The 24,678-nt window shown below is 30.5% G+C and overlaps 2 protein-coding genes and 1 pseudogene across 6 annotated transcripts; all 3 read right to left on the minus strand.

Annotated features, from left to right (window-relative positions):
• Positions 1–564: 564 nt before the first annotated feature.
• On the minus strand, positions 565–2,855 carry LOC126549238 (uncharacterized). Its single transcript, XM_050197855.1, has 3 exons — positions 2,285–2,855; positions 1,736–1,964; positions 565–1,529 (listed from the first exon to the last, which is right to left on the minus strand). The coding sequence occupies exons 2-3, from the start codon at positions 1,796–1,798 to the stop codon at positions 1,044–1,046; spliced, it is 549 nt and encodes a 182-aa protein (XP_050053812.1). The 5' UTR covers positions 1,799–1,964; positions 2,285–2,855; the 3' UTR covers positions 565–1,043.
• Positions 2,856–5,382: 2,527 nt separating this feature from the next.
• On the minus strand, positions 5,383–8,930 carry LOC126554157 (uncharacterized). 5 transcript variants are annotated; one of them, XR_007606623.1, is made up of 4 exons: positions 8,738–8,930; positions 8,357–8,598; positions 5,713–5,846; positions 5,383–5,564 (listed from the first exon to the last, which is right to left on the minus strand). XR_007606623.1 is itself a non-coding variant. In XM_050209256.1 (3 exons), the coding sequence occupies exons 2-3, from the start codon at positions 8,564–8,566 to the stop codon at positions 7,109–7,111; spliced, it is 747 nt and encodes a 248-aa protein (XP_050065213.1). In that variant the 5' UTR covers positions 8,567–8,598; positions 8,738–8,930; the 3' UTR covers positions 6,890–7,108. The 5 variants fall into 5 exon arrangements, 1 of the variants encoding a protein (XP_050065213.1); XR_007606622.1 differs by having other exon boundaries at positions 5,701–5,846; XR_007606624.1 differs by lacking the exons at positions 8,357–8,598; positions 8,738–8,930 and adding an exon at positions 6,371–6,595 and having other exon boundaries at positions 5,701–5,846.
• Positions 8,931–15,581: 6,651 nt separating this feature from the next.
• LOC114119315 (trimethylguanosine synthase-like) lies at positions 15,582–24,420 on the minus strand (annotated as a pseudogene).
• Positions 24,421–24,678: the final 258 nt, after the last annotated feature.

Raw genomic sequence — 24,678 nt, forward strand, 5'->3', positions numbered from 1 at the left:
GTTGATTCGTGAGAGATCGCTGCTGGCTAGTATAATATTATTTTCTAATAATTATACGAGTATGTTACCCATAGTTTCAATAATAACAACGGTCGACTGCTCTGTCAATTGTTTCGTTGCGTGGAGGTAACATCGTTATAATTCACTCAGCAAATAAAAATCAAACAAAAATGGGTAACACTATAATGAGACAAACGGTTTTCCGAAAATCTTGGTGGACGAACGGTTGCGGCGGAGATATTGTTCCCGCTTTATCGAGTACCGTCGAAGTCCAGACTGACCCGCCGCCGCTAGAAGAACGGCGCGAGCATCGTGCCTTTGTGAAGGAGCTGAATTCTAGCGGCGGCGGCGATGGCTTGGGATCGGTCGAGGACTACGAACTGGACAACGCGGCCGGCCACCAGCTAGTTGGAAGCTTTTTAACCAAATGGTACAACGAGCCACACGACGTCTGGCGTTTTTACGCTGAGAACGCGATCTGTACTTTAGACATGGATGGGAAGCGGTACGTTGCAACGGGAATATCCGAAATCCGGAAACTGTTTGATGAGGTGGCGGCACCGGAGACCGGCACTATCGAGGACGACGACGGTGATTGCCGATCGCTGTTCGTCCAGTCGATAGTGACGGTCCGGTGTCCGTCTGGCCAGCTGCTTATCGTGGCATCAACCGAGCGGTTTACACAAACTTTCATCGTCGAATATACCACGCCCGACCCGGCGGTGGCCGGAGTCGCTTCCATGGCTGTAGTCACTTCCGTGATGACAGTAAAACGAGTTGGAGTCTATCCGCAGGATATGCCAAGGACGCCATCGATCCGCAGGCGCCGCAGACGCCGCGGCCGTCGAGGCAAAAACGCTGAGTCGCAGGGCGCAAACGCAGACGCCACAGTAGCCTCCACCGCCACCGGGGGAGTGGAGACGACCGGAGGCGTGATCTGACGCCGGTCATCATCAACTCGATTTACATTTCAATAGTTTTCTTTTCAACTAACATTTTTGAGTTTTATTCAACCCGAAAGTACGTTTTTTTTCAATACTCAATCAATTAATTTGTGTACACATGAACAAGCAGGTTGTCTGTATTAATTTTTCATCACTGGCCAGCGCTGTTCCCTGTGCTGCGCGTGCCGGCCGCGGTTGTGGCTTCGCCGTGGTCGCCTTCCGGACCGTCCGCTGTGTGTGGCGGACTGGCCCCGGTATGGGCCGACGGTCCGTCGGTGCCGGTGCACTCGCCGGTGCAGCCTTAGCGTGCTCGCGCCACCCGCGCTCATACGCCACCCACAGACGAGGATCGGCCGGTAGCTCCGCCGTGTCTACGTCGCCGATCTGCTGGACCGAAAGTCCCTGCGGTGCGTCCGGAGGGAACTCTGCTCCCAGCCCGATCAGCGTCGCCCTGGTCTGCCGCAAGATGTCGAGTTGGGAGGTGGTCTGCCACACCAAGTCCTCCAGACTCGACCGCATGTGGCCTCGGCTCGGCCGCCACCGGCTGTCCCGGCCCGCCAGATGCTCCTCACCTTCGCGTGACATCTATACGAGGATAGTATAAAAACATAAAAAACAATAATCGAGGTTAATGGTGGTAAAGTTTGGGTTAGGTTAGGTATTTTTTGATGTTGTTCATCATTCAATAGCCAATTTGTAAATGCAGGTGTATGAAATAGTGCCTATACATATTTACAAAAATAAAATAAAATATGTATACTTTAATAACATAATTAAATTGTTCCACATACTTGTAGTGTAGAATTGATGTAACATATCACACCAGTATTGACTAATCCAGATCCAACTGCCATTTTTTCATCTTGCCAACCTAGTTGTACACGTTCAGAAGGATACAAGACGACTCTGGGTTAGGTTAGGTTAGGTTACTAATAACCTAATAACTAATAGGCTAGGTAACTCATAACTTTTGTTTTAATATTTTGGAAATGGAACATTTTAGAATATCGCACCCGAATGCTACAAAATTAGCTTAATTTTAGTTAGATATTATTATTATTTTTAGTAGGTACATTTATTAATTAATATTAAAAACCAATGAATAATTAGGTACTGTTAGATATATGCAGTTGAAGGAAATTGAAAAATACAATGGATTATACAACAATTGTATTACCACAAAATGTTATACTAAAATAGTTAAGCTATAGTAGCTAGGTATTGTCAATAGTACGTATAACTTATAAGAAGATACCATATTAAACTATTATAATATTACATTATTGTAAATAGTATAAATGATAAATATTTCATTAAATTAATATTATATTAGTACATACCTTTTAGATAATTTCGCTTCAGGCTTTTCTTTGGTAGTTATACCTACGAAAACATAAACGAAAAAAAACGAAATGAATAAACACGATCATGACAAACGATAAACACATAGAGTAGCATGGATCATAAAACATTGATATACAGTAACCGATGGTCTCGACGCTCTATGTAAGAAGACGTAATAGACGTATAAAACAGTGAGCTACCGATGAACCGAATGATACGTCGACTTATAAGTTTTTAGTATGGGGTAAAAAGACTTAATATGACTTAAGCATAATAATTACGATCACAGAATAAAAATGTGTTTTTTATTCAGATTTAATGCAAATTATAATAATTAAAAAATAATTTAGTTTGTATTAGGTATTTAGGTACCTACCTCCCATATATTATATATATTTTAAAGTATTTGTGTGGTTCATTTTCTGATGTGTGCAGTAAGTCCACGTGTTAACTGTTAAGTCTAGAACAGAAGTAATTTGTCAAAAATTTAAAATATATTCAATGTATAAGAGGTTCTCACGGGTATTTTTTTTTACATCGATACCTTTATACTTTATATTTACCTATAATAATATAAATTCGACATTTTTACAAATGCGTGTTGACCTTATTTAATAAATAATACATAATAATAAATAAAACACAAATCAATTAAGTAACATAACAAAACCATTTATTGTGTAAATCATTAAATCAATAGGTACCTAGGTACAATTTTCATAATAAATTAATAGGTAAACATTATAATATTAAATTAAGTTTTAAGACGTTGAATTGAAGTAATTGCTTTTCATTTTAATTAACGTGCAGGCATAATATGTTAGGAGATTATGAATTATATTTTAATTCCTACCATGTCATGCACAACAAAATATGCGGCGGACGATTTTTTTTGTTCGTTTCCACAACGAGCGGCGGCGGCGGGGTCCTTTTTCGACTGAAGTTGCCGTGAGCTCATCATCAGCGACCGTACCGAGGTCGATTATCGGATCATCTAATGTCATTTTTATCGATCCATTTTCAGCGTTTGCTAAAACTTGCATCACCGGAATGCATTTAGATTCATTCGTATTGGTTGCATCGAGCTCCAAGTGATATTTGGCATCGAGCACCACAATTTCTTCGGCGGACCGGCGAATTTTTCCCTCGCCACTTCGGTACTATAGGTCCATCGGATTTTTTCCTATTGTTTGCATCGAAATCCAAGTGAATGTTTGGCATCGAACACCACATTTTTTTCGGCGGACCGGTGAATTCTTCCCTCGCCATCGCCATCTCCGGTACTACTGGTTCCCCGGAAATTGTCTGCATCGGTGCAGAATTCGAAGACTGTATTTCCAAAATTTCATTTGCACCAGATATTCCTGCTGTGAGCTCATCAGCGACAGTGCTAAGGTCGGTTATCGGATCATCTAATGTTGGTTTTATTGATCCATTTTCAGCGCTGGTCAAAACTTGCATCGTCGGAATGCATTCAGATTTGGTAGCGATGTTTGCGTCTAACTCCAAGTGAATATTTGGCATCGAGCACCATAATTTCTTCGGCGGACCGGCGAATTCGTCCCTCACCACTTCCGGTATTACTGGTCCATCGGAAGTTTGCTGCATTGATGCAGAAGTCAGTGGTTGTATTTCCAATACATCACCATTAGCACCAGACATCACTGCAATGTTTGGCATTGAACTGGCCGCAGAAGATGGTGATTGGATTTTGAAATCGGACATAATTATAATTTTCGTGATAGATTACGTAGAAAGTATAATATACGTCAATACGCGTGTACGGTAGGTAGATAAATGAACGTTTAATACTTTTAGAGCAGAATATGTTATTTATTATTTGAAGAATTCGTCGTAACTATGACACTGTAATAATAAATAACTGTATCACAGAAACACTAGTATATAGTTTTACTGTAGCTGGCTGCAATAAATAAATGTTTATAGTTTTCGTATCGAAATAACAGTTTAATTAATTTAATTATTTAAATAATAATAAAAATAATTATGTAAATAAATTTTAAAAAGTTATGAAATTTCACTTTGTAAGCGTTTTAAATTCTCAATTTCTAAACGTTTTTCAATAAAACAGAGTGTACTTTAATTATTCCATTAACAATTTAAAAAGCATTTACAGATAAACTATTATACTTTGAAAGTACTTGACAAAATATTGTTTCTTGTTTATACAATACAACAATAGGTTATACGTATATATGTTACGGGCAAAGTATACAATTTGGGCATTTTACACAATGCCCGGGCATTTTATACATTGTCCGGACATTTTATACAATGCCCTTCGTATATTGGGCAATATAGAAAACGGATGAAATGATTTAACGAATAATGATAAATCGTAAAACATGGCTAAAATAAAGTCAAATTATCATTTAAAAATTATTATCTGTCACTAGGTAGTTTGTTAGTAAGTTCTTATCGTATTTTTACAATGGGGATGTCCGCTTGTCCACATATTATACGTGTGTACGTGACATAATATATTACCTATAACTATATTTACTAATTTATAAGTTAAATTATATGTAGTTATAGTGCTTATCATGGAGTGCCACAATCGGCCTTTTAACTATTCTCAAAAATAAACTATTTAGTAACCGTGAATCGTTTGTACGTTATAGTGCAGGTTAATTGATTCAGTGCGTAACTATTGTTTCGAATATGGAAAAGTTTAATGAAGATTTAAACAATTTGTTAAAAAAAAAGGTTCAAATACTTTATTTTTTACCAAATTGAAATATGATCAATTAATACTACATATAAATCAATTAAAGGATAATGATAAATTATTTTATACTGTTTTGAAAAGTATTATACTTAGGTAAATAAAATATTTAAAACAAACAAATTCTAGTTAAGTATCAAAAAATAAAATAAAATAAAATTACTTTTTTGAAATTGTTTGATAATAATAATAATATTATTAACATTATAAAAAATGCTATACTTGCATGCTTTGTTATGTCTTACAAATGCATAACATAGCATGAATTGTATATTCAGAATAATCCATATTAACTCTCTTATTCTCAATATACTAGGTAAAAAATAATTTTAAAAAAAACTATGAGGCTCACAAAATAATATTTTTTATATTTGAATTTATTGTAGTAGATAAATAAATATGTGTAATATCCAAAAAGTAGTTAAACTAGAGTATTTAGCCAGAACATCCAATTTGATATGCCATGTGTTAATACGTTTAATTGAATGTTTTATATCTTTACCCATTGACTATATTGTAATTTCAACAATCTGAAAATAAAAAATTAAAATAAAATTATAAAATGAATATTTTTGTACCATTACATGAAACTATAAAAATGCTTTAGGTTATTAAGTTTCAACACAATGTATAAAAATGTTCATATAAAAAATATCACTTAGGTACTTATATTGAGACCTAAATTCATGGTTTTGATCACGGTTAATTCATTTTGCTTCCAATGTTTGTAATTCCTCTTCTGTATTAATAGTAGATTCTGTGATAATAACGTAATCCAGCAACTTGTTTTTCAACAGATTCTAATTTATGCTCTAAAAAAATTAAGAGTATTATACATATTATATTTATAAACAAGTGTATAAGTATAATTAACAATTTTCAAGATAGATAAGTGTATATTATATATAATTATATGATTATAATGTTAACAAAACATCAACAATTATAAATTATAAAAAATATTATTTAAGAGCTTCATTTTTTTCAATCATAACAAATGTATTTTAGAATAATAATTTATGATTACTTAAAATAAACATTGTGTAAATAGTTATTAGGTACATTATAACAAGAGAAAAAGTAATAGAAAATAGTAATGCCATATAGCTTGAATTCAGTATAATTTACAAATTAATGTAACTATTTGTTTTGGTAATATTTTTTTAAGTATTGTTATAATGAATATTGTATTTTGATGAATTTTAATCAATAACAGTCTCTACATTTCTAGTAAATTTTGAACTAACTAAGTAGAATAGTTTAAACCAACTTGAGAAATTATATGTTTTTGTACAAATACAATTTTAAAAATTCCCTTTTAATTTAAAAAATTCACATTGTTAAGATGCGTCATAAACTCATAACTTTTGTTTTAATATTTTGGAAATGGAACAGTCATTTCATGACAAACGATAAACACATAGAGTAGCATGGATTATCATAAAACATTGATATACAGTAACCGATGGTCTCGACTCTCTATGTAAGAAGACGTAATAGACGTATAAAACAGTGAGCTACCGATGAACCGAATGATACGTCGACTTATAAGTTTTTAGTATGGGGTAAAAAGACTTAATATGACTTAAGCATAATAATTTATTTTAACCAAATGTAATGTATACGTCGTAAAAAATACATAAGCCATAGTTGATTTAATAAAATGGTAAAATATTATGTCTCGAAAATAATTTAAATTTTTAAATTTTTGGAGGTTATATTCTTAATTTTAATGTTTAATATTTACTCATTCATTTCATTTCCATAAATATTATTTTCCTTCACCTTAGAAACAGTATATTATTTTAAATTTTGAACTTAAAATTTGACCTTTCACAGTTAACAAAAATAAAAATTATATTTTCTTGATAAGTTTTGTTTTATTTATATAACAATTTACAATAAAGATAAGAAAAAAAAAGAAAACATTTTTTAAAAAAAAAAAACATGGAAAAATATATTTTATTTCAATTTTAAACTAAGACTAAGACTAAGGTCTGAATATACTACAAATATCTCCAATCAGAGCACGGGTAGGTGCATTTTTCTGGTATCAGACGTATATAACGTCTTCTTAAATTGTTTTATTTTTAGTCGAAAGCTTTGGGGTAAAAGTGCATAACTCGCTTGAGCACTTTTGAGCTTCTTTGCCGAAGCGAACGTGGTAGTAACACCACGTCCTGGGGACTGTATGGGTTTGTCCTGAGGTTTGAATTGGTGTAGCGCGATTTGTTGGCGCGCAATTTGTTGGCGCGCGATTGGTTGGGGCTTGAATTGGCGGCGCACGATTTGTTGACCCATGAACTGTTGGCGCCTGGTTTGTAAGCGCGTGGTTAAATTTGAATTGCGCGAACTCGGCCGTTAGTGACCGGACGGCGTCCTCCAGAGCACCGAGGCGCTCGTCAATAGTCCGAGGCGCGTCGGCGACGGCGACTTCGCGGGGCATGAGCGAGTTCAACACGCCCAACTGTGGAAAAATTTCGTCGAAACGTCGCTTAAGCGCTTCGACCTCTGCGAGCTCATAACCCCGGGACGCCTCGAGCAGTATTTGATAGCGTTCTCGCCGTCCGGCCCTTTGTACCATTATAGACGACGCAAAAATAAATATGACCTGTGACGTAAATTAGTTAATATACCTTAAGTTAGATATCCAAACTTTATACTTATACTATTAATTTTGCCTTTTCCAATGTATGTGATTATATAAAATATAAAATAGTAGTTTGATAGCTAATGTTATTGTGATCATATTATAAAAATTATTATAAAATGACAAACGAAACTACATAATAAAAAATAAAAAATATAATACGGCGCTTAGGGTACACATATTGATGCTTGCGCGTATTTATTATAAAAATACTATTATACATATTATTATATCACATTACCTACACAGACAGTTATTAATTTTTATACAGATAGCGAATTGTAAAAAAAAAAGTAAAAAAATAAAAATAAGTAAAATGCATCAAATGCCTAAAAAAATTACAGTATATTCACCATTGAGTGTGTACAAGTGTATAATTTGAAATTGTAGTATTGTCATGAGTTATATTCAACATTACACTCTTTAATTTATTGCAATGGAACTATTGGAACTATTATCAATAATACAAATAAATTTTCCAGTGCTGCAGACTATACTACGATTAAATATCGATGGCGCTAACACCAATGCTACTATACCTAAACACATTAAGTCTTTGAATGACGTAGATATGGAAAAAATGTTCGATCATTTGGAATAAAAAATCAATAAGTGTACATTTCGTCTTCCTACCGTTTAAGGTATGGACAGTTGTCCGTTAGATATACTCACGGATCCGATAATCAGACACGCCACGTATATCATCCAGAAGTCGTTCGCGAAATATATTATCGTCCAGATAGTCATCATGAACGGAATAAGGAGACAGATGTGTTTGTTGTCCTGAATGAATAAAGACACGATTTCTAAGAACCGTTGAAAAAACAGGTATGAAGCTGCCGACCATGTCGCTACTTTTTGAAAAGAATTCCAAAAATTCATCTTGGATGAGTCAATCCCAATTGAAATAGCACCTTCAAACAAATACAATTTTTGATTTAACTGATAAAAGTAGGTTAATAATACATTTTAGTAATTATCTCTGTGTAAAGTTACGTAGGCGAGTTCGATTATTGAAAAACACACTCTTGAAATAATTAAATGTATACTTACAATTTAAACAATTGTTCAATATTGCTTACTATTAGAATAGGAAAAGTAGATACTCGAATTAAATATTATTAATCAAAATTATACTTTATGAATACCACGTCAAATGTGAAATGCAAATATAAATTATGAGTTCTTTATATTATAGACGAGTTAAATTTATTTTATACTGCAGATGTCTACGGTTGAACGTTCAAAATAGTACTGACGAAATTTAAGTCTAACAGGAATGAATAGATATATTTTAACACCGAAAAATCATTTCGTTGACGACAACATTTCTATTGTTTTTGTGGCCAGAATATATTTATATGTAAATAGCTAAATTGGTTTTATAATACAATATATCTATGGCATTACTCCTATATTGTAATCGTGTATTATGTCAAAAAATTCTATTTATTTATTTATTTTTTTTTTGCATTAGACATTTACTCAGTATTGTTAATAATTAAAATAAATCGGCTCATTTCGTGAACACGAGAAGACTTTTTTTTTATTCCTGTAACTTAGCTGGCTAACCTTTTTTTTTAACAAATTGTTTAAATCTTCATTAAACTTTTCCATATTCGAACGAAACAATAGTTACGCACTGAATCAATTAACCTGCACTATAACGTACAAACGATTCACGGTTACTAAATAGTTTATTTTTGAGAATAGTTAAAAGGCCGATTGTGGCACTCCATGATAAGCACTATAACTACATATAATTTAACTTATAAATTAGTAAATATAGTTATAGGTAATATATTATGTCAAGTACACACGTATAATATGTGGACAAGCGGACATCCCCATTGTAAAAATACGATAAGAACTTACTAACAAACTACCTAGTGACAGATAATAATTTTTAAATGATAATTTGACTTTATTTTAGCCATGTTTTACGATTTATCATTATTCGTTAAATCATTTCATCCGTTTTCTATATTGCCCAATATACGAAGGGCATTGTATAAAATGTCCGGACAATGTATAAAATGCCCGGGCATTGTGTAAAATGCCCAAATTATATACTTTGCCCGTAACATATACATATTATAATGTACAACTTAATTACTGTATTCTATATTTTATTTTATATTGTCCTCCGGTGTCGTCAGACTACGTCGCAGTCACCACTGACTGAGAGATGAGCAAACACAAATAATAATAATAATAACAACAACAATAATAATAAATATTATTATTATGTTCGATAATTACAGCCATCGACAGTTAGACGCGTGCAGTATTTAATCGATAGTTGTATGTGCCAATATATTGGATTTTTGCGAAAATCATCTATGTGACCCAGTGTGCCGAATTAAAACAATTGATTGAGGTAATTGGGGTGATAAAAATATTTCAAACGATAAACGGAATAATCAAAATGTCAAGGCTTCTATATCGAAAAAATAAATTATCTTCTCATATCAAAATATTTTGTAATATATTATTAATTAAAATAACAATTATTACCAAAAGATCATCATTTCATTTGTTTCAATTGTGAAAAAACACCAGATAATAATAATAATCGTAAAAAAGACATGGTATAAGTATTTTATGGGGATCCCCCTTTTTTCAACTAATTGTCCCGTTGTCTCAAAACTCTTCGGGACATTAAATCATTTCATATTTTTCAGATAATAACTACACTTAATACAATAACTAACGTGGTACCTAAAAAATTTCACAAATTTATTAAAAATATGGGCGTTTATTTTTAAATCTGTGAGACTGTGAAGAATATTGACGATGATTTTCAAAATTTTAAAATAATCGAATTTTTATGTGTACACATGATGGCTGATTTAAATGTAAATGTTAAAATAATTTTCTGACACGTAAAAAACTTATAGATAGAAGAAAAATTAAAATTCGAAATAAAAACAATTAAATTAATGTCAATATTAAAATCGTTTTTCACTAAAACATATGTGTAGAGTTCCTTGACTTTTTATTCAGAAATTCATTATTATAAAAAGAAACCCATTATATTGTGTTAGAAGAATGCTTCTAACACAATATATTACATTATACAAGATACTACCATCAACGTCATCAACTACCTACAACCAATTATTAGTTGTACATAAAAGTTTCATCCTATTATATACCTCATTTAAAGCTACACATATATTTTAATGTATACTAAAAATTATGCATTTCTATTAAATTATAGTTTATAGTCCTTTATACTATTTTTTTTTATTTTTGTACATTAAGTTTAAAAATGCCATTTATATATTTATTAGATACCTACATCAATTTATTGACGGAGAGGGACCGGCAATGAGCTGTACTAAGTAAAATAATATTAGGTATATATATTATATTCTTATACAATTTATTGTGATATTTATCTTATAACTTTATTCCTATTGACTACTGTCTACTGCTGTAAAAAAATTAAGTTTGTTTTTTTATTAGCATTTGAAGTTCAAATATTAACAAAATTCGTCAAAAACCATGAATATTTGCAAATTATTTTGTAGGTATTTCATAAAAAATTTTGTTAAAGTAGCTAAGAGTTGGAAATTTAATACAAGATTTTCCATAAGTTTAGCTTACAATTATTATAAAAGAACTTAAATTTTGGAGTATTCAGGCCATTAAAACATAAATCACCTTTTTCACCAACCATTGGAAATTATACAGTAGGCTGACAAATCATCTTCGTTCAGAATCGTTTTTCCTATACAATGATACCTATCATTGGATTCAAATTTAACACTCCTATAATATATAATAATGATCCATACGGCCGCGGCACCTTATGTACAGCAGAGCGATATCCATTTACCCACTTTTATTAAGTTTAAACATTTAATATTTTAACATACACTAGATATTATGAAATTTCAAATTTTGTCCTGTTGCTTAAGTTTTTAAAAACTGACAATCCTAATTAAGTGTGATTAGATCAAAATAATTATTATTAAATATTTTAGATTTTTAATTAAATAAGTTAATTAACTTATGGTAAATTATTGACAGGAGACTTTTTTTAGTGATAACAGATCTAGTAACAAATTATCACAATATGACTAATTATAATTTTATAGAACATTTAAGGTTGTATAAACATTTATTTTATTTTTCAAATCGAAGTTTTGTAGTCAGTAATTTATTTTTTAGAATTTTTAGTTGTACAACTTTAAATTTAAATTTACTCATAAAAATTATGAGCACAATATTTGTACTTAATCAAAATTCATAATTTAAATTCTTTTTATACATGATATTATAGATTTTAAAAGTTTTCTATTATTGGCGGTATTTATTTGGCTGCTACCCAATTGGTTTCTGAGCCCCAACCCCGTATTTTGAATTGATTCCCGTTTGAAAAAAGTATTTTATTAAGATAAGTCGTACCTATTGATTCCCGTTTAATTACGCACATTTTTTTCTCAATTTTATAGGTTTTTAGGACTATCAACTATAAAGTAGGATTATTTAAAAGTAATAATCAACAACTTTGTTCCCTTTTCACTAAACATACACTTCATAATAAAGAATAATTAAAATTAAAAAATAATTAAAATACGATCTATGTACAAACGATAAAAAATCTCTATAGGTATGACTGTATGAGTATAAATTACGATGTTATTCGATACTGTACAGTTCTCATTAACATTATTACCATACGTATATATAGGATATACATATATCCATATAGGTAGCGAATAAGTACGTATATAGATTATTATTATTATTATTATTATTCATCGATCGGGATATCAGAAATAATTTACTAAACTTTCAACAATCTATTGCTACTATTGAGTGTAAGTATATTTATATTTTGAACTATCTAATTTATATTTTGTACCAATTATTAAAAATAAAATTAAAATTGTAACTATTTGACCTGAACACAAACGGGAACCAATTCGGCTCAACCTAATAAAATACTTTTTCAAACGGGAACCAATTCGGTTACTTCCATTTATTTATATTAAGTTTTAAAATTGTTTATAAAATCATAGACAATTAGCTTTGGATAATAACATATTTGCAGTGTTTACAAAGTGTTTGTCGTGATATTTTATAAATACAAGAAAATATTAGTTTATCTATTACATTATTACAAAAAATAAAAATAAACTTTACACTTTTACAGATAGGCAAAATACTACTTTATGTGATATTAGTATAGTATTATACGTTATTTAAGGCTAATTATTATAACAAATAATAATAATTGGATATTAATGTATTATATTATTTTAATAAGTAATATTGTATTATGTATGTAAAAATGGTAGATTAAATTATTGGATTGTTAAACAGAAAATTCGATTATATACATTAGCTTTGTTTTCTCCGAAAATATACAGAGTTTAAAGTGTTTATCATGATGTTTTATAATGTTGGGCACTAAAGCTTTGGGAGACATTTTTTTCCTCTTTTATCCTCAACATCACTCATCTGATAGAAGATAGTTGCTTATCGGCTTAGTACTGTAGAACTTATATAATATAGATGTGATCCGGTGGTGGAGTGGTTCACATGTGACCCTACGGTTGTAGTCTGTAGATTGCAGGTAGAAACGTGATCATAGATTTTATCTACAATCGTGAATGCCAGTTAATAGTAATACAATTAATAATAATAACCAATCCTCCAGCATATTTTGTCTACTATACACAACCGAGTTACCAATCTATCCGGGCACGGTATGAACACTGAACAGACAAACAGTACAGAACATGTAAAGTAAATACAACAAAAATTCTCAATTATTACAAGTGATACAAGTATAAAATAGTTAACTACTCAAAAAATATGCAAACTATTGTATTACGCTATATAAATTTATAAAAAAAAAATTTGAAGCCGTACACAATTGACATAATGATGATTTAAGTTGAACTAAGAATACTTAAAGAAAAATACACTCTATTCTATAGTTCATTATTATTGTATTTAAATTGACGTTTGATACAGATTGAACTTTAATTACTCAATTCTTAAATTATTGCAATAATCCGTATATAATGTACATGATATCATAAAATCGGGAATCTACACAATATGTCTTATTAGGTATTAATATGGAATTTTGAAGAAGAAAAAAAATCGTACTGTTTCTAATCTAATAATGTAGCTATATAACCATGTATCTTAAAACATGACACTAATTTTACTTCGATTTTTTATTTGAGTTAACTAATCTAACCTAACATAAGAATATAGATACTATAAAATAAGTAAGTCTTACATGGTTTGTAGTAAAAAACCAAATATTACACTATGACCTCAATTTTACAAAAATGTAAATTCTATCAAAACCTAATCTACAATTACCATTAGATTATAAGATCATAAGAACACCGTTTAAGAGGTTGTCTGCACGATTTTTCATGCATAGACTTTTTTATATAATTTAATTATTTGATTTACACGACTTATACAAATTATAGGTATGATAAGTGTAAGATATATTTATAGAAAATGGTTTAACATTGAAAAAAAATATATTTGAAGAAGCCGCCCACTGCGACACGCCTAAGGTATTAGATACAAAGGATTAGGTCACCAACAAATAGTAAAAGTCCCTACTCTTTAGTATAAAAACCTTTTTTAATTATTAAAAAGTGTACATCAGCTTTTCATTAGCTTGATGTTTAGTTTATTAATTAAATTAAATAGATAAGATTTATAAAAAAAATTATATGAAAATGTTTAAGAAAAAATGTAAAGATCAATCTGTATCCGCACTTATGCGTGAAGTGCGTAAAACTGAGTAATTCAGTTATGGGGTGAGAATTTGGGTGAGGTAATAAATATATATATATATATATATATTAGTTTATTAGTCTGAGTCTCCGAATCACAATACTAATGTCCAATAACATTCTTAAACTAGAATATTATATAATTCAGTGATTTTACTAAGCTTCTTTTAATTTTGAATTTTCAGCTATTTAAACAATTGGATCCATCTCTGATGGAAGATTTTTCTTTAAGAAAAAGCTATTTTTTTCTTGTGATATCAAAATTTACGTTAGAACTGCAAAAATATTACTTCTACGTTCCACCTTAACCACATTGTTTATTACACAAATCATACATACAAATATTGATATATACAATTACAATACAGCATAAATTATTACAGTACGATACATTTAATGATGGTCGGGTGGTAAACAGGATATGCTTACTGCCGTCTGCAGAACTTTACGTAATTGAGAGCTTTACAAGCCGACCCAAAGTCCACCTCCCTAAACGCAACAAAACAATTTTTATTTTTAATCTTAGTTGGTTAAACAGAAATATTTGCAGTGTTATTAAATTTTATTGACTTAATTTAGTTTGACCTTAATATAAATTATTTCACGGAACTCATTATCGTCTATTCTGATGCAAATTAGATAAGATACAAACCAATACTACCAAACACAAACACATTACAACTATATAGTATATATAGATACTGCGTGTTCTAAACGTTTTAGATAATTAAAAAATTATTTGAACATTATCAAACCATTATAAAATATTTAAATATATAATAAAATTAATAAATTTAGGTGTGCATTATGAAAATTTTCAAATAAGTTGATAAGGCGTATTATAAGTTGTGTATCAACATGTATATCAGTTACTATTGAGTAATTTGAAATTAACATTTTTATAAAATTCGTCGAAACCACGACAGTTTACAAATTACTATTTTGATAGTACCTAAATAAACTATATCTACAATTTTTAAAGCTCAAATTTAAAAGTTAAATACATTATTTTATATAACTACTGGGACTAAAAAATTTATATAAATTACATAGAGACAAAATTTACATTTTGTTTACATTTTATATAAATATATTTTATAAGTAAAAAATAATTCCATGTATAAATAATATTTATTTGTCACAGTAAAATACACATTAAAATAATGAAGAAAAATGAATAATAATAATAATAATCTTAATAATTCAAAAATAATTAATTAATAATTGTAAACAATTTTTCAATAGTCACTGACAACTGTCAGTATTACTATTCCAGTGGAAGTTTCCATAGAATGCTGTGAGTGAATTCAGCTTTCCATTAATAACATTCTACTGAATTTCTACTTTTCCAAAATATTTTTCCAACAAAACACACTGAAAAATTATAATATAAAATTTAGTTTATACTTAAATTTAACACCATATATTATCATGTGTTTTACTTCTAATATATTTTTATTTTTCGGCATATAAAATGCCATGTTAGGCGCAATAGTTTTAATAATATCAAAAATGCTGAAATCTCCCTCAACATGATCATTACTCATAGTCTCAATACTATAGCATTTAATAAGTGAATATCCTGGTCCTCTCCATGGCGGTGACATAAATACTATATCTGCTTTTAACATTGAGTAAATTAAAAAAATGTCACCAACTATAAATTCAATTTTATCAACAACACCATATTATATCTCAGCATTATGACGTGCCATTCTTATTTTGTTAGGATCAATATCAACTGCTATAACTAAATAAATAATTTTATTAAAACATACTAAATAGTTTGTTACATTGTAATAATAATACTTCTTTTGCATATCATTGCTAATTTGATAATACTTCCACCTGCTCCACAAAAATGATCCAACACTATGTTATTTTTACAACGTTTTCGCTATATTATGATAACTTAATACTTCTGGGCACACTGAATAAAAGATCTCTGTAAATTAAAATATAGTTTCAAAAAATAAAATTTAACACACTTTCTTGCTCACCAATTAGTGACTTACGTGTGCTTTAATATTAACAACTATAAAGTCATAGGATATTTCTAAATATAAATATATGTCCTTACCTAATTATCTCTAAATTACTTCAATACATATATTTTATTTTAGAAAGAAAATACATAAAATGTCTCATATACAGTCAATTACCTTGGTCCAATTGAATGCTGCTATCAAATTTTGAAAATAACATGTGCCTCATTGCCCAGTATTTAATAGGAATATGTTCGTTTTAAAAAAAAAATTATGAGTTTTTTTTGTGTAATTCAATTGATCTGAGCTAGTGGTTTTCTGAGTTATTGAATTTTGATGATGATTCTAACATGAAAATATTAAAAAACTAAATTTATTTAATTATATTTATACGTACACACCTTTTTTTTCCATAATTAATGTTAATAATATAGTGTAATATAAAAAATAATGTTTGAAATTATTGTTAGTTAAAAATCTGTTACCATGGAGAGCAATAGAGAAAGAAAATATTTTAAAACAATTTTTAAATTTAAAATATATTTCATAGTGATTTTTCGTTGTTATGTTTCAGAGGCGGTGGAATTTTGACATTTTCTTTTAGATTGTATGCTTCAGAACTACTGATTGTATTCTAAAATATAACACATAATATTTAAAATTATTGCGAGTTAAAAATCTGTTTAAATTTAAAAATAAATTATATAGATATAATAATGTTGATGAGATACTATTGTATTATGATTTATTAATTAAAAGATTAAATCAGATAAACTATACACTTATAAATGTAGTATTAACATAAAAATATCTGCATAACTAAATAATTAAAATATTAATTTTGTCTTTTACAATTAATTTTTAATTCAAATTAAATTACTTTAATTTAGTTAAAAAGTGCCTAACACGTATTACTCTTAATTCTTCTATCACTAGTCTAAATATTTTATTAAATAAGTACAAAATATATTTACTTTTGACTTTGATGAACTATAAGTTTTAGTACCATATCCGGTATTATATTGTTTATTAACATTATGATAGTGTATCCATATTCCATAATGCATAGTCTGTATATATTTTATTATCATTACACACAAAACCTAGACCCTCAAAAACCGCATTAATTTTATTTGAGTTTTTTTCGTATGATTATCTGTCACAAAAAAAAAAAAAGCAGTATAAATAAATTTATTATTTTTCCGTAAAAGTACAATATTCTAAATGAGAACAAACAAGGGAGGAATATATAATTTTACATCCATAAATGAGCCAGTGAGCTTAAAAATGCCCAAATAATGCATAGCTTTATTTTTAATCATCTCTGTGTGGGGAAAAAATTTAATTAAGAATCAAAAATAGTGCCTAAATTCTTAAATTAATTGTGAAACAAGCTTGATATAAGAGTTAGAAATAGAATATTATCCAGCGCCACGGTCGTGGTGCGAGCTAAGTAATAATAAAAAATAATAATAATAACTGTACGACGGTGTGTGTAGAGTATATCGAAGCAGAAGTTTGCCCACTTGAACTGTATAAAATACAGACAAGTTTGTTAAACAACATAACTAATTTTCTAATACATTAATTAACTCCTAGTAAACTCCAAAACATCAGAAATATTATGTATAATATGTTTTGTAAAAATCATTAAAATCGTGCGTTTAGAAATATTAAGTTATAAATGAAAATGTGTACATTTTTTAATGGAAATTTATATTAAATGCAGAATCATAGAAATCACGGCATCCGTTTCTAACGTCGTCGTTGCCATAGATTATAATAATTTATTATTATTATTATTATTTGGGTTGATGATAAAAATTACTATTTGATATCACAATAAAAACCCTTCGTAAAATCGTAAACTACGTTTAGAAATGGCTAAATAAAAAAAATAAAATATTATTGATAGTTAATTTGCTCTTATTAAAAGCGCGTAAATTTACACTTATTAACATTCAAAAATAAATAATTCCTTCTACACCACTAAAGTAAGTTATTAATAATAATCATAAACATATGTTTTTTTTTTTAATCTGGCCACAAAATCGAGTAACTACGAAACGATAAACAGCATTTATTAACACTGTATTGGGTATAAGTACCGGTCCGTTTTCTGAAACTGATCAGTCTTGTTCAAACACTCAAGCTTTCAACATCTAGAAGAAAAAGAAAAGCCAAGAAGGATTGCAGTGAAGAAACCGACCAGCAGAACGAACACCTAAGTCAAACTGACGGCATACGCCCGGCGAGCACCTCTCAGGGTTAGTAATTAGTAATCGACTATCGGTATCGATCCTGACCAGACGGACCGTAAGTCTAATGAACACCCTCGACGTGCCGTCGAACGGTGCCGAGCAGTCACTGTGAAACAGACATTCGCAAATATGTCCGACATCTCTGCAGTGAAGAAACCGACCAGCAGAACGAACTCCGAAGTCAAACTGATGGCATACGCCGGCGAGCACCTCTCAGGGTTATTAGTTAGTAATCGACTATCGGTATCGATCCTGACCAGACGGACCGTAAGTCTAACGAACACCCTCGACGTGCCGTCGTACGGTGCCGCGCAGTCACTGTGAAACAGACATCTCCGAACACCGAAGTCAAACTGACGGCATACGCCTGGTGAGCACCTCTCAGGGTTATTAGTTAGTAATCGACTATCGGTATCGATCCTGATCAGACGGACCGTAAGTCTAACGAACACCCTCGAAGTGCCGTCCAACGGTGCCGCGCAGTCACTGTGAAACAGACATTCGCAAATATGTCCGACATCTCCGAACACCGAAGTCAAACTGACGACATACGCCTGGTAAGCACCTCTCAGGGTTAGTAATTAGTAATCGACTTACGGTATCGATCCTGGCCAGACGGTCCGTAAGTCTAACGAACACCCTCGACGTGCCGTCCAACGGTGCCGCGCAGTCACTGTGAAACAGACATTCGCAAATATGTCCGACATCTCTGCAGTGAAGCCGAGTTTAGAGTAGTAAGTAATAGTAAGTATAGTAAATAATAATATAAGTGTAGTATGTAATATCTCTGCAGTGAAACCGACTTTAGAATAGTTAGTAATAGTATAAGTATAGTAAATAATAATATAAGTAGGTATAGTAAGTAATATCTCTGCAGTGAAGCCGACTTTAGAATAGTAAGTAATAGTATAAGTATAGTAAATAATAGTATAAGTATAGTAAATAATAGACCATCGACACGTAACCTGGCGCCGCAGACAAGGTAAGTGTAAGTGGAATATGGCTCCTGGCGATACCACTATAAAAAAAGCGCGCCTATGCTAATACCCCTAGGGTGGTGTGGAAATTTAGCAGTTCTAAATCATCTGTCATCAATATAATTATTTTGATTGTCGATGCCATTTATTAGTTTAAAAAAGTGAGTATATAAATATATTATAATATATAAATATATAAATCAATGTGTGTTAGTAGCTAATATACGTAGGTACCTAATAACAAACATAATATATAGATATAATACACAACTTACCACATTACACTATTACAGATTAATATTAATGATAAAATAATAATCATATTAATAAATATGATGATTCGTAATATTTTTTAGAAGCCAATTTTTCAGTTCAAACAGCTTGACGTGGTGTTTTATCTGATTCCAAATATGATATAATATAAATAATATGCTTTCTTAATTTTAAATTGTATAAAATTAATTTCAAAAGCAATATTATTATGACTTTATTCTAATTCATCAAATTTATAAACACTTTAAAATTATTGAATATAATATGTACTAAATGCTTTCTGGTGTTCTGGTGATGTAGGGGGATACAAAGACTGAGGGCTACGGTATCACGCTGTTATACATAGTACCTATTCAATATTTATTTGTTAATTAAAAATGTATACTTTTACAATTTAAAATTTTATATTTGCTATATTATATTATTGGTCCATAAAAAATATGTGAGTTTAAAAATATATTCTAAAATATAAATACTCTTATATGTACCTATGCAATTTCTTAGATGGATGATAATAAAAGTTAAACAATGTACAAATGATTGGTTTAATAATAAAAAATAATTAATATAATTAATATTAATACAGATTAATTTTTTATGACAATTATAATATATATATTTATTGTATAATGTATCTCTTTATATATAAATGAAGGGTGGAATCAACATAAAGCCAAAACTACTGAACCGATTTCTTTGAAATTTTCAGTAAATATACTTATTAATATGTATAGACGCACTAAGAAAAGATTTTTCAAAATTCGCATTTTAAAGGGTAAAAGAGCATAAAATTGAAATGTTGAGATTTACGATGCAAATTTTTGTTTATAGATGGTTGCTATTAGTTTCAATAATAATAATCTGTCTGTCCTTTGTTTGGTAACATGGAAACAATCATGCCTAACCATCTATAAACAAAAAGTTCCATCGTAAATTTCAAAATGTCTGTTTGAGCACCTCCTAGAGTTGGATCTATTACTTTTTAACTTAGCTTATCTTCTGTCTATAGGTCTAATATATCTCTATACCAAATTTCGTCGTAATTGGTCCTGCAGCCGATTAGGAATGCATAAAGGACAAACTAACAGATAGACAGAAATCCAACGAATTTAACACACAGTTTGAAACATATTATAAGAAGTAGGATTTTTAACGGACTACGAAGTGCACGGGTTCAGCTAGTTTATATATATATATATACTACGGTATGTGTATAGTATAAGTATCGAAGCAGGAGTTGCCTATTTTAACTGTGTAAAATACAGACAAATTCGTTAAACGACATAACTAATTTTCTGATACATTAATTAACTCCTAGTGAACTCCAAAACATCAGAAATATTGTGTATGATGTGCTTTTGTAAAAATCATTAAAATCGTACGTTTGGGAATTAAGTTATAAATGAAAATATATAAACTTTTTAATGGAAATTTATATTAAATTTAAATTCAGAATCATAGAAATTACGACATCCGTTTCTAACGTCGTTGTTGCCATAGATAATAATAATTCTTTATTATTATTATTATTATTATTTGCAGTGAAGCCGACTTTAGAATAGTTACTACGACGATCAGACCAGCGACAAGTACCCAGCGTTGTAGACAAGGTAAGTATAAGTGGAATATGGCTCCTGGCGATACCACTTTAAAAAAACGCGCCTACGCTAATACCCCTAGGGTGGTGTGGAAATTTAGCAATCCTGAATCAATAACTATTAAATGAGGATTATAATGTGGATCGACAAAAGAAAATTAAACAAAATCAGTTATAATAATAATAAGTAATATTTTACTATAACTAAAACTTAGGTTATACTTGAAAATAACTGTCACAGGATACACGGATAAAAAATAAAGGAGAAAGAGAACCGATGGCATTCGTGAGAATTGAATTATTATGGTCACTGGTTATCTATATTCACGTTTGCTGCAGCCGGTTCCGTGATAGGTAGAGTGCAGTGTTTTATAAAATATAGGGTCACGGGCGCGCAACGACCGTGGTGATGCAGGGCTAAAATTAGGGTATTTTGCTACTGCGTGCTTATAATTCCATACTCCAAAATATTTTTTAATAATAAACATGTAGTTGACATGACAGAGTAGTATTAGTACACAAGCCACATATAACTTCGTAGCATAATTGTTTTAAGTATTTATTAATAATTAGTTATAATAAATACAATCTAAGGCACTCTTTTATATAAAAGTACTTAATAGTTGATACTTATATAACTAAACATTTTAAAATTAAAAACAAAATAACTTCGGTTAAAGTACAAAAAGTAATACACATTTTTAAATTTGCTACTGCACGTTTAATATTAGCTACTGCACACAATTTTAGGCCCTGCCATCACGGCCGATAGACATCAGTGGTGCGACCATAGAATAAAAATTAGATTGATGCGACTAGCGACTGCAACAACGCGTGGACTGTTAGATTGACCCGTGCGATGTCGTAACGTTGTGCACTCGGATGGCAGTGGCACGAGGTGTAAAGAACTCTCATGCAGCGGCAAAGCGGAGAGGGATGACGAAGACTCGGGTGAGTGCAAGTGCATTTGCAATAGAATGCAATGGATGGCGGCCGTCCGCTTGTATACTCGTCGAAATTTCGGTAAACCTGTAGTGCGGCGATTCGTGTCCGATACATCGTTATGCTCCACCGATTAAATTCAAACGGTCAATCTCCGATGAGGCCGATTGCAAGCACGTATCTTGCAATTATTGGACGCAGCGTCAACCGCACAACACCAAAAACCCTACATCTTACTGTCCGTGAGATCGCTTTCCGTGATTTTACAACTTCCCGTACCTATGAGTCGATGCCCGACAACAATGACTGTCCGATAACTGTGGCGCAGTCGGATCATCGCATCTGTCGCGACCGAAGCCGACCAGCCAGTTAGACGATCTCTATATTATAAATGTCGTACTGCACCACAACCGATGTGTGTCAGACACTGCACGTTCACCTGAAAAACACCACCGCAGAAAACGTGATGTAGATAATATAATAATAATATTGCCTTACGCCCTTACACAATTGTGCACTCAGTCTCCTCCCCTTTTTTATGTCCTCCTATTCTAACACGTCTTTCAAGCTCGGCTTTTCTTTGGCTTTTTCACTTTCCTCTAACCCAGATAACACGGCGTAGCACAACCGCACAACATATGACCACTCCGGTCACTCCTTTGGAAATCACTCCGGATGACCGACATGCAGGAACTGTCGTCTGCATGTTCTGTTGCAGTGTTACGGCCATCGTACTACTGCAATAGCAGCATCGCGTCCGTGCCCACGAAAATAAAGGAAATCGATATATATATATATATATTATATTTTTGATATAAAAGAGTGTACCTATATATTATTTTGATATTTACTGATATCTTAAAATTAACTTGTGTTAACTTCACAGAAAGAAAGAGCATTTATATTTTATAGGAAGACTAAATTAGAGATAAACATGAATAAGGATAAAAGCAAAAACAAAACAAGTGCATATAGCCATTGATTATTTGATCATATAATAGAATTTATTCTATAAACAATAGTATGACCTAAGTATAGTAGAGTAACTTCAATGAAAAAAGTAAGGACCTTATATTGTCAGCTTAGTTCTTAAGAAATATAAATTATGAAAGTGTTAATTTTCAATACTGGATACCGATAATCATCACCTCCACCCCACCACAAAAATATTACGTTTATGTGCCCTACATGTACGCTATTTTTTTCGAACAATGTTAGCGCTTACCTACCTACTGTATTACAGTCAAACGTGGTGAACTCGAATTTCTGTAACTCGAAAACGTCGATACCTCCAACTTTTGCTCGGTCTCTAGTAGATTATATAACAATATAAAAAAAATCTCGTTTAACTCAAATATTTTCATGAATAATTCGAAATTTCGATTTTTTTCAATTATAAGTTTATAAAATTATTTTTATACATAGGTATACATAAAAATTATAATAAATATATAGTAAATAATATAATATAATATAATATAATATAATATTATTGTACTATTATAAATAAAATACATATTTTAAAATTTTATTTTTGGTTTTTTTTTTTTTTTTGATCGAACTTTTTACTGGTCCTTCAACTTTATGTTAACCAAGTTCGACTGTATTTTAATTGTAAAATTAATTTTTATAGACTGTAATTTTCGACGTCAACTTTATTTTGCTTATTATATTCTTTGGTTTCGTGGTTCATTGTTATATTCCTTATAATAACTACCTACCTTATATAGCTTTTATCCCATTTTCCTGTTCTACCAATGTCCAACAACGCTCAATCAATCGAAACCAAACACTAACAGCTGCAATAATACATCTGTTTGATAAAAACTGAACACTAAAATACAATGTTTATGTTAATTATGTTTATTGTTTGTTTGTTTTTTTTTTATTATTATTTCAACAGTAATAAATATATTAGTATTTATAAATCTGTGTTAAAAATAAACTGAATAAGTTAAAATATTACGGTTATAGATATTTAATATTTACAACCGTGGTTAAAGTATGGGAACTTACTAGTTCTCCCGAGTGTGATAAGGACTGTAACTTACTTTCTCATTTTTATATACTCTTTGAAATGTTATTAAATTGTCTTTGGTTATAAGTTATCAATTACGATGTTTTCATCGTCAATCATTTTTGTGGATGATTTTAACAGATGACCAATGACAACA

The sequence above is a fragment of the Aphis gossypii genome, chromosome 1, assembly GCF_020184175.1.
Source record: "Aphis gossypii isolate Hap1 chromosome 1, ASM2018417v2, whole genome shotgun sequence".
Taxonomy (NCBI): Eukaryota; Metazoa; Arthropoda; class Insecta; order Hemiptera; family Aphididae; genus Aphis; species Aphis gossypii.

Coding starts and splice junctions, on each gene's coding strand:
- LOC126549238 (XM_050197855.1), bottom strand. CDS start 1,798: ATGGCAGTTGGATCTGGATTAGTCAATACTGGTGTGATATGTTACATC. Junction 1,530..1,735: donor ACATCAATTCTACACTACAA/GTATGTGGAACA, acceptor ATCCTCGTATAG/ATGTCACGCGAAGGTGAGGA.
- LOC126554157 (XM_050209256.1), bottom strand. CDS start 8,566: ATGAATTTTTGGAATTCTTTTCAAAAAGTAGCGACATGGTCGGCAGCT. Junction 7,646..8,356: donor CGTGTCTGATTATCGGATCC/GTGAGTATATCT, acceptor TTTACGTCACAG/GTCATATTTATTTTTGCGTC.